Genomic DNA, 10,745 nt, shown 5'->3' on the forward strand with positions numbered 1-10,745 from the left:
ATTTAGCCTTTTTAATGTTAACTTTTTTAGGCCAGTACATGCCTGACATTGCACACAAGACTCAGCGCCCTGGGGTTGTGGGGAGCTGACCTTCATTGACTTATTAAGCACCAGGCCCAGGGCCAAGGACATTTTTTTTGTTTGTAACTTTTTCTTTATGTTCTAGCCGCGGCATGCAGGATCTTAGTTCCTTGACCAGGGATTGAACCCAGGCCCCTTTTAGCAGAAATGTGTTGTCCTAACCACTGGACCACCAGGGAAATCCCTATAGTATATATTCTTTTTCAGTTTGGTTTCCATGATAGGGCTGATCTAATTTTAATTGTAATGTGAGTAGATAAGGTTGAAAATGGAGACTGGGCAACAGCCCCCCGGTAAGGCCCCAGGCAGTGCTCCCAGAGGGCTCCAGGCCTGCCCTGCCGCGCTCACTGGTGCTCACTGCTCTTTCCTCTCCCTTGGAAGCTGTTGCTGATGCACTACAAAGCCAGCGCCGAAGTGCAAGACAACAACGGTAATACCCCACTGCACCTGGCCTGCACCTACGGCCATGAAGATGTAAGTGGCCCTTGCTGTCCCCGGGGAGGGTGCCTGACCCTTTCTCACTGGAGGAGAAATGTGAATTTCACATTTGTTGCATGTTGTATTTTATGTTGACAATTATTGGAACATTCGGTGTATTATTTTTTTCATTAAAAATCTTAAAAGCACATTACAGATGCTATACTGAAATAACAGAAATCTAAAGCATAACTGCCCATTGTCTTTTCCTGAAATCTTGTGCATCATCCCTGCTGCCGTCTGCTTCTTGCCTTTGTTCATAGTCATTACAATTTATATTTTTGTGGTAATATTAAGGAATTTTACCATTTCCATTTTCGCTTCATATTTAACTGTGTGTTTGTTGTTTTTCCCTAACCACTCTCTCCCTTGCTTCTCTCCACGGTGATGTACAGGTAGATTTATACAGACAAAGGGCTAGGTGGTTGAGGAGTGAAAATGAAATCATACTGTACGCACGTTAAAAAAATATTATTCTTACTTGGCTGCATTGGGTCTTTGTGATGTATGGGATCTTTTGTTGCAGTTTGAGGGCTTAGTTGCCCCGCGGCATGTAGGATGGCTCAGCAAGTAAAGAATCCGCCTGGAATGCAGGAAACACAGAGGACATAGATTCGATCCCTGGGTCAGAAAGATCCCCTGGAGGAGGAAATGGCAATCCACTCCAGTATTCTTGCCTGGGAAATCCCATGGAGAGAGAAGCTTGGCAGGCTACAGTCCATGGGGTCGCAGAGAGTCAGACATGACTGAGCAACTAAGCACAGACATACATACACTGTGGGATCTTAGTTCCCTGCCCAGGGAGCGAACCTGCATCCCCTGCATTGGAAGGCAGACTCTTAACCACTGGACCTCCAGGGAAGTCCCCCTGACATATTTTTATGCAGCTTCTTTTCCTAACTCACTATATTGTGGACATCCTGTAGGTCAATCAGTGTGGGTCTAGCCCATTCTGTAATCATTACACAATAGTCTATCATGTGTATTGTGTCAGGGTCCCTGAGGCCACTCCCCACTCACTAGGAAGGCTCACAGGACTCAGGGTGCACAGAGCTGCCGGGGGCCTGGCATGTGAGCTCACGGGGGCCTCTCCCATTCTGTTCGCAGTGCGTGAAGGCTCTGGTCTACTTTGACGTGCAGGCCTGCAGACTGGACATTGGTAACGAGAAAGGGGACACCCCCCTGCATATTGCTGCCCGCTGGGGTTACCAGGGCATCATCGAGACCTTGTTGCAGAATGGGGCATCCACAGAGACCCAGAACAGGCTGAAGGAAACGCCCCTCAAGTGTGCGCTGAACTCAAAGGTAGCGTTTTCCCTCTCCGAGCAGCGGTGTGACTTAAATAAATACAGACATCCACAGGTCAGGTCCCTGCTGTGCCGTTCAAACTGAGCATTGGTCCCCAAGGCTAGCACTTGTGCATACCCGCTGTGCTGCGTACCATACCTGGTGGTTAATGAGGTTCATGCAGTCATAATATTTTCCATCTTAGTAGGAGTTTTTCTCAGTGTCCTACCAAGAGCTGCTCCTGCAGAGTTTGCCTCTGAGGGCTGTTGGCTGGTGAGCAGATAGAGTGGGAGGAGATGGGGCGGTGGCTCCAGCCAGGGAGAGCAGGGGCGGGGCACGGAGACAGCAGCATCAGCTCTGTTCCCTGTTCCTGCACCCTCAGCACCTAAAACCTTATTCTGAGTCGGCCAGCTCTGGACGTCATTGGGTATAGTTTCCTCCATAAGTGATTCGTTAATGAGCTACTGTCCTTTCCTGCCAGTAACTTCTGGACACACGTAGTTTGGGGCCACATGTCATGCAGTGCTCACTTGCAAGTGGGTGGAGAATGGGGGGGTCCTTCCAGAGGCCAGGCCTGTATGCCTTGTGGCAGCAACCCTGTTGAAGGGATGCCCACAGAGAAGTGTTTGGCCAACGAGCCGGGGGAGCACAGGCCACCTGCCATGGCCATCCATGGTCCTGATGTCCAGACCAGCCTGGCTGGTGGCTCGCACACGTGATTCTGTTTCTGTGCAGGTCTCCAGATGTCTCTCTTTGCACAGGCCCTACTTTTGCCTCTTGATGTTTTATCATTCCCAGCCCTCATCTAGGGAGTTCTTTTAGTTCCTTCCTGTCTTCTAGGAGTACGTTTTTGTTTTTAAACCACTTTGTTGAGGCATGAGTAATACACAGAAAGCTCCTCAGACGGTAAAAAGTCTGCCTGCAATGCGGGAGACCTGAGTTCGATCCCTGGGTCAGGAAGATCCCCTGGAGAAGGAATGGCAACCCACTCCAGTGTTCTTGCCTGGAAAATCCCAAGGATGGAGGAGCCTGGTGGGCTATAGTCCATAGGGTCACAGAGAGTTGGACACGACTGAGCGATTTCACTTTCAATTTCATTGAGGTATGTGTGAAAGCTGTACACCTTTAGCATATGCAACTTGATGGGTTTGGAGATAAGTCCACACCCGTGAGACCAGCACCACAGTCTATGCCATAAACAGATGCATCACCTCCTGATGTTTACCCCCGCCCTCTTTGTTAATTATTACTATTGTGTGTGTGTGTGATAAGGGCACAGTGTAAGACCTAGTTTTTGGAGCCAAGTTTTCAGAGGTTTAAATCCATGCTCCTGGCCTGGTGGGGGAGAGGAGCGGGCTCAGCTGCCCATGCCCTCACAGGGTCTCAGCTTTGTAGCAGCCAGAGCTGGGGAACTTCGTGAGGTCACCCTTGGCCAGAGATGCCCATGAGGGGCTGAGGGCACCTCTGTCCTGGAGCTTCTCCCAAAGGCCCTTCCAGAGGGAGATCTGCAGACAGAAGATGCAGACGGCTGTCCTGCTCGGCTCTGAGCTGCCCCCACTTGAGGCCCCTGGCTGCCAGTGGAAAGGCCATGTTCTAGGCCTGTGGACAACCAGCCCAGGGTGGACCAGGCAGCCTCTGAGGCCCCTCTGTGCCTGGGTTTCCTTGTCCGCCGAGCCCACTGGTGGGGAGACCGGCTCCTCCTGTTGGACTTAGAGAACCTGAGTAGGTTCCTGCCCGCTGTGGGCCTGGCTGGGCCGTGTACCCTCCCAAGGGGGTGGAGGGCACCAGACAGGTGATGAGACTTCTTGACTCATGTCAGGCTCATCTGTGTCCCCTTCGTCCTAGATTCTGTCCATCATGGAAGCCCACCATCTGTCCTTCGAGAGGAGGCAGAAGTTTTCAGAGGTAAGACGGCCGGGCTGCACTCATCGGCCCTGTTCGCAACCAGCCTCTGTCTGGCCCTCACCCCCTCTCTCGCCGGGCTGTAGGTGTCTGTGCAGGCCCCTCAGTGCTCCCTGGACTCCATCAGCCAGGGCTCCTCCACCTCCAGCTTCTCCTCCGTGTCGCTGAGCTCCAGGCAAGAGGAGCCCAGGAAGGACTACAGAGAGGTGAGGCCCCCAGACGGGAGGGTGGAGGGGGCCTGTGTTCTGGGGGCCGGTTAGAGCCCCGGCCTGACGGGGGCCATGCCGTGCCCTTGGGGGAAGCCCAGCCTCCTCCTCCTTGCCCTTCGTGGACACACGTGCTTAAGTGTGTGTGTGTGTGTGTGTATGGGAGTGGGTGTGTGTGATGGGAGGGGGAGTATTCTAAGAAGCCTACAGTTAGAGTCTCCTGTAGGTTCACTGCTTTAAGATTATTTTGCCAAGCACATTCTCTGCCCTTCCCTCCTGCTCCGTCAGCACACTTGTTAACTTGGTGTGTCATTCCTGACTTCCTGCAGAGTTTATGGAGATAGTTACGTGTCCTCTCGCACTAATGTTTTATAAAAGCTGACTTATACCCTGTTTTGTTTTGTTTTTCCTGTCTAACTTACCTTAGAGCTTGTCCAGAGTCAGCCCACAGAGCAGACCATGGCATGGATGTGCCCCAGTTCCTCCCCTGTGGTTGGGGAGCCCTCACTGACCCCACCCCGGGGCCCCTCCACCCATGCCACCCCTAGCTCAATGCAGAACCACAGCAAAGAAAAGCCCAGAGACATGCTCCAGGGTCTAACACAGGCCGGGAGTGGATCCATGAGCTTTAAACTCATGGTATCCATAGCTGGTGGATAACAAGAGCTGAATAGATGGAGGTCTGATGGGTGGTCGCCCTCTTAGGAGGCACTTGGGCTCCAGGTGGCTGATGTCCCCCTGTGCCACATGAGTGGCAGGTCATCTTGTGGACCTTATATAGAAGGTGCCCTGTATGAACAACTTCGGGGATATGTTTGAAAGATACTGAATGAAATCAAGAGACATGAAAGCTACTAGGTCTTCAGAATGCTCTTTTTTGTTAGTTTTTCTAATAATAACATGAATTTCACCTTTATTTATTCTTTTTGACCATGAGGCTTGTGGGAGCTTAATTTCCAGACCAGGGATTGAATCCAGGCCCCCAGCAGTGGAAACACTGAGTTCTAACCACTGGACCACTAGGGAATGCCCAGAATGTCATTTTTAGTGTTTCTATTCCTACCATATTATTATATTTTCCCTTACATTCTTTTTCCTTTTATTAAGGTAGAAAAACTTTTAAGAGCGGTTGCTGATGGAGACCTGGAAATGGTGAGTTTTGTTTATTAATCAATAGTTTATTTTTTAGAAAGATTTAGGTTCATAGCAAAATTGAGCAGGAAGTACAGAGTTCCCATATCCTATCTCCAAACACATACAACCTCCATAAAAATGGTGAGTTTTTGGAAGTGAATTTCAAACGGCCTGCTCTCAGCTGAAGCAGCTGTGCCCGTGTGTTTTGTCTCTAGGTGAGTTAGGAGCTGTGGGGGGTCTTTGCTCACGTTCATGCCGAAGGGGTGCATTTCGTGAGTGATGGGATGGGACGTACCCCCCAACAAGTAACGAGGCAGGTGGGATAAAGCCTCAGAGGGAGCCTGCCCCCACCTTTTAGACATTCAGATTCCAGGAGGGTGGCGATGCTGGCAAGAGGGCTGGACCCCACTAGCTGGGAGCAAGGTGAAGAGACTGGGTAGGGGATGGGTAGAGGTGGCGAAGGGGAAGACAGAGCACAGAGGGCGTTGGTGTGGCCCTGCAAGGAGCTGTGGGCGGTGTGGCATCCTGGTCAGGAGGCTGAGTCCCAGGCTTGGAGCTAAAAGGACCCACAACAAGCAAGTGGCCAGATGAGATGGCGCTAAGGTGTGCATCCTAACCCTTCCTGTCAGGTGACAGGGAACAGCTGAGATCACTGGAGACATGATCTCCATGATGAGATGAAACATGATGAGATCACTGGAGACAGTCATGGGCAGTCCCCCTGGCTTATCTTCGGCTTCCTGAAAGGAATTTGTTCTGTCTTACTTTTTATTATTTTTTTTTAATTTATTTGGCTACAACGGGTGTTAGATGCAGCATGCGGGATCTTTAGGTGTGGCCTGTGGGATCTAGTTCCCTGACCAGGAATTAAACTGAGGCCCCCTGCGTTGGGAGGAAGGAGTCTTAGCCACTGGACCACCAGGGAAGTCCCCTGTCTTCCACTTTAAAAGGGGGAGTAAATTAGCCCTTACCAGATTTGGAGCCTTGAGGGATCGGGTTTACAAGAGCGCTTTTAAGAGTCATGTTTCAAGAGTGCTTCTCAAGGATGATGGAGTTTGGGGTGGTGGACAGAAGTTCCTGGGATCTGATTAGCACAGTCTCCGGGGGTATATGGAGTCGGAACATAGTTGTCAGTGTCTTAGACTCTGCCCAGTGCCCACTGTGAACCCCCAAGCCTGACTCAGCTCCTTTCATGGGAGGATCCAGGTGTGGATCTGGCTGGTGCCGGCTGCTCCCCTCTCGAGACCAGCCCCGGGGAAGTCAGCGTTCTTTAGGGAAGCCGAGGAGGAGTTTCTCAGGCTCCTACGAGTGTAGAGAAGAGACCGGCCCTTTCTGTGTCATGACACGTTTGCTTTCATCCTGTGGGCAGGCGAGGGGGTGGGGCCGCTCATGGAGGAGCTGAGCAGAGGCAGGCTGCCTGGTGCCCGGTGCTCACCACCCAACCCATCCACAACAGAGCCCCCACCCCTCAGCCCCCTTCCCCCATCGTGTGTCTTCTAACCACCGCTGAGAGGAATTGCCCTGAATCCAGTCTGTCCCAGCCAGCCTGGGAGGTGAGGCCCTGGGGTCAGGTGAGGCCTTCGGCCTGGATGGAATATTTGCTGTCAGCAATGTGGAGGGGCCCTGGAGAGGGGATGTTTTGGGGTGCATAGGATCTTCCTGGGACCCTCTCTCACTCCTTGCAGGCATTTGCTGACTTCCCCAGGGCTCAGAACCAGGACTGGAAAGGTATTTGTGTTTCGTCACATTTAATATCCTAGAAACTGGCCTTTACTGGAACATAAATTTGACCTGTTAGGGGTCTTTTCAGTGCTTTCACCTATGGGCTAGAGCATTAACGTGGAAGGGACGCTTGTGGAGTCAGGAGAGCCTGTGTTTAGGTTCTGGCCACCACTTCCTCGTCATGTGGTCTTGAACAAGTTGTTGGCTCCTTGGAGTGAGTCTGCTTCCTGATAAGATGAGACAGACTGCTTGTCGAAGGAGGACAATTAGATAACATAAGAGGAGGTGCTCGCAAGATGCTCTAGGACCAGGGCTTTAAAGCTGTCACCCTGAAGCAGCACCACGCTGCCCCTTTCTAAGACAGAAGAGAAGAACCTAATGCAAGCTGCAGAAATGGCAGCTCCATCTCTCTGTCAACACTAAAAGGATTTAGAAAGGCCTGAGCACAGGAAACCCTGGAGTCCTCAAGAAAGCACCATCATGTGTAAGTTACTTTGGTGGTGGTGGAGATGTAGGTCCTGATTTGGAACATTTATGTGTGTGTGTGTGTGTGCGCGCGCATATGGTGTGTGTAGGACACTGTGTGTGTGTGTGCGCGCATATGGTGTGTGTGTGTAGGACACTGTGTGTGTGCATGTGGTGTGTGTGTGTGTGTGTGGTGTGTGTGTAGGACACTGTGTGTGTAGGACAGTGTGTGCGTGTGTGCATATGGTGTGTGTGGTGTGTGTGTGTGTGTAGGACTTGTGTGTGCGCGCATATGGTGTGTTTGTGTAGGACACTGTGTGTTTGTGCGTGTGTGCATATGGTGTGTGGTGTGTGTGTAGGACACCGTGTGTGTGCATGTGTGCATATGGGGTGTGTGTGTAGGACACTGTGTGTGTGTGTGCACATATGGTGTGTGTGGACACTGTGTGTGTGTGCGTGTGTGTGTGTAGGACACTGTGTGTGTGTGTGCATATGGTATGTGTGGTGTGTGTGTAGGACACTGTGTGTGTGTGTGTGCATATGGTGTGTGTGGTGTGTGTGTAGGACACTGTGTGCGTGTGTGTGTGTAGGACACTGTGTGTGTGTGCATATGGTATGTGTAGTGTGTGTGTAGGACACTGTGTGTGTGTGCGTAGGACAGTGTGTGTATGTGTGCGCATATGGTGTGTGTGTAGGACACTGTGTTTGTGCGTGTGTGCATATGGTGTGTGTGGTGTGTAGGACACTGTGTGTGCGTGTGTGCATATGGTGTGTGTGGTGTGTAGGACACTGTGTGTGCGTGTGTGCATATGGTGTGTGTGGTGTGTAGGACACTGTGTGTGCGTGTGTGCATATGGTGTGTGTGGTGTGTGTGTAGGACACTGTGTGTGCGTGTGTGCATATGGTGTGTGTGGTGTGTGTGTAGGACACCGTGTGTGTGCATGTGGTGTGTGTGTAGGACACTGTGTGCGTGTGTGCATATGGTGTGTGTCTGTGGTGGGTGTGTGTTTATGTGCATGTGTGCATATGGTGTGTGTGTGGGACACTGTGTGTGTGGTGTGTGTGTGTAGGATACTGTGTGTGTGTGTAGGACACTGTGTGTGTGTGCATGTGTGTGTGTAGGACACTGTATGCGTGTGTGCATATGGTGTGTGTCTTGTGTGTGTAGGTGACTGTGTGTGTGTGTGTGTAGGGCACTGTGTGTGTGTAGGACACTGTGTATGTGTGTGTGCGCGTGTGTGTGTAGGGCATTGTGTGTGTGTGTGCGTGTATATGGTGTGTGTGTGTAGGACACCGTGTGTGTGCATGTGTGCATGTGTTGGCCCCTAGTCACCACTAATCTGTTCCCCAGTTCTAATATTTTTGTCATTTCAAAAATGTTATATAAATGTTATATAAATGTGTGTGTGTAGGACACTGTGTGCGTGTGTGTGTGTGATGTGTGTGTAGGGCACTGTGTGTGTGTGTGTGTGGTGTGTGTGTGTAGGGCACTGTGTGTGTGTGTGTGTGGTGTGTGTGTAGGACAGTGTGTGTGCGTGTGTGTGTGTGTGTGTGGTGTGTGTGTAGGACAGTGTGTGTGCGTGTGTGTGTGTAGGGCACTGTGTGTGTGTGGTGTGTGTGTGTAGGACACTGTGTGTGTGCGTGTGTGTGTGTGGTGTGTGTGTAGGGCACTGTGTGTGTGTGTGTGGTGTGTGTGTAGGACAGTGTGTGTGCGTGTGTGTGTGTAGGGCACTGTGTGTGTGCGCGTGTGTGTGTAGGGCACTGTGTGTGTATAGGGCACTGTGTGTGTGTGTGGTGTGTGTGTAGGACACTGTGTGTGTATGTGTGTGTGTGTGGTGTGTGTGTAGGACACTGTGTGTGTGTGCGTGTGTGTGTGTGGGGTGTGTGTGTGTGTGTGCGTGTAGGACACCATAGCTTGTCAGGAGCTGAGGATGGGTTTTAAGTCCCCGTTTCTCCTCACTCCCTGACACCAGGTGCGTTACCTCTTGGAGTGGACAGAGGAGGACCTGGATGAAGCAGAAGATGCTGCCGGGGTGGTGGATCTTGAGTTCTGTCACCCCTTGTGCCAGTGTCCCAAATGTGCTCCAGCTCAAAAGGTTTGGCGTCTCTTCTGTTGGAAGGTGGGGGTGGGAGTAGACGGCAAGTTCTTCTTTTTCCCTTTAGGAAAGCTGTCCCCTTCTCAGCCAGCTAACGGCCGAGTAGCTGGTTGTAGGTGTCCCTTGAGACCCAGCTCAAGGTAAAGGAAAGTGGACACTCGTGCAGGATCAGCTTGGGCTGCCTGCTTTCTGAACGCGCAGGTCAGGGCACGGCCACGCACGAGGGTTTAGTGTTTCAGTGGTTCTCAGGGCCCCTGAGTCACAAGGCAGGAGCTTATGAGCAGACACACACAGAGGGGCTGTGTCCGTGTGGCCCTGGTGCCCTGGGGAGGCTGCAGGCGACCCCCACTGCCCTCTGCCTTTGCTCATGCTGGAGCACCCTCTGTGGGAGGGCCCCCCTCCCAGCACAGAGAGACCCCTGTTCCCTCCCCACCCCCCATTCCCCGCAGTGGTAATAACTTGCAAAAGCACAGTACATATCCTGACCAGGGTATCGCCATCGATACAATCCGTCCGTCTTAGATTTCCCCAGTTTTACTTGGCTTGTGTGCATATATATATGTTTAGTTCTGTCTCATTTTATCACATGTGAAGGTTTGTGCATCCACCACCACAGTCACGGTACAAATCAGTTTTCACATCACAAGGAAAATCACTCATGTTGCCTTTGATAACCACACCTCCTCACCCCACCCCCCATCCCTGGCCCCTAGTCACCACTAATCTGTTCCCCAGTTCTAATATTTTTGTCATTTCAAAAATGTTATATAAATGTTATCAATACAGCATGGAACCTTTGGGGACTAGCTCTGTTCACTCAGTCTAATTCCAGGTTGTTGCGTGTCATCAACATTTTGTTCTTTATCACTGAGCAAGCTGTAACACACCACTGGGCTGGAAGAGGGTGGGAGGTTAATTTAATCACAGCAGGAACCAATTTACTTTTGTGTCTTTTTGAGAAATTACAAAGGTGAAAAACATAGTAGGTTTTAAGTGAGCAGGAACGTAAGTTTATCTGACAAATTCAGCAGACACTGTGATGTGTAATTCAGTTTCTTTTTACAATTAATGAACTGTGAGGTGGAAAAAACAAAGTAAACAACAAGAAGAACAGCAGATATGGTGACTGCCTCCAGCCATACAGTCATCGGCTGGGCCCGAGGTGCTACTTCACATCACACCCTTTGAAACAGCATCTGCCTTTTCTAATCCCTTTGATTTTTAAGCAGCCCACGTGGGAGAGGGCAGCTTTCCGTTTTTTGGACTGTGAGTATCCAGCAGCGTGGGGACAGAACAAAAGCCGCACATCCCAGTGTGCACTCTACCCTGCAGCTGCAAAGGTTCATGTGAACCGCAAGCTCAGCCCTTTCAGGAC

General features: G+C 51.0%; 1 protein-coding gene across 3 annotated transcripts in view; it reads left to right on the forward strand.

Annotated features, from left to right (window-relative positions):
- The window catches only part of ANKRD27 (ankyrin repeat domain 27), a 59,347-nt gene that overhangs the window by 35,417 nt on the left and 13,185 nt on the right, over positions 1 to 10,745 (forward strand). For all 3 annotated transcript variants that reach the window (XM_055412343.2, XM_088830691.1, XM_088830692.1), the window contains exons 17-22: positions 463 to 555; positions 1,666 to 1,863; positions 3,691 to 3,750; positions 3,834 to 3,953; positions 5,061 to 5,105; positions 9,248 to 9,370. In XM_055412343.2, the coding sequence (XP_055268318.1) occupies positions 463 to 555; positions 1,666 to 1,863; positions 3,691 to 3,750; positions 3,834 to 3,953; positions 5,061 to 5,105; positions 9,248 to 9,370 (639 nt within the window). The remainder of the gene's footprint in view (positions 1 to 462; positions 556 to 1,665; positions 1,864 to 3,690; positions 3,751 to 3,833; positions 3,954 to 5,060; positions 5,106 to 9,247; positions 9,371 to 10,745) is intronic.

Source organism: Moschus berezovskii, chromosome 22 (assembly GCF_049115385.1).
Source record: "Moschus berezovskii isolate FMDL1 chromosome 22, NW_MosBer_1.0, whole genome shotgun sequence".
Classification (NCBI taxonomy): domain Eukaryota; kingdom Metazoa; phylum Chordata; class Mammalia; order Artiodactyla; family Moschidae; genus Moschus; species Moschus berezovskii.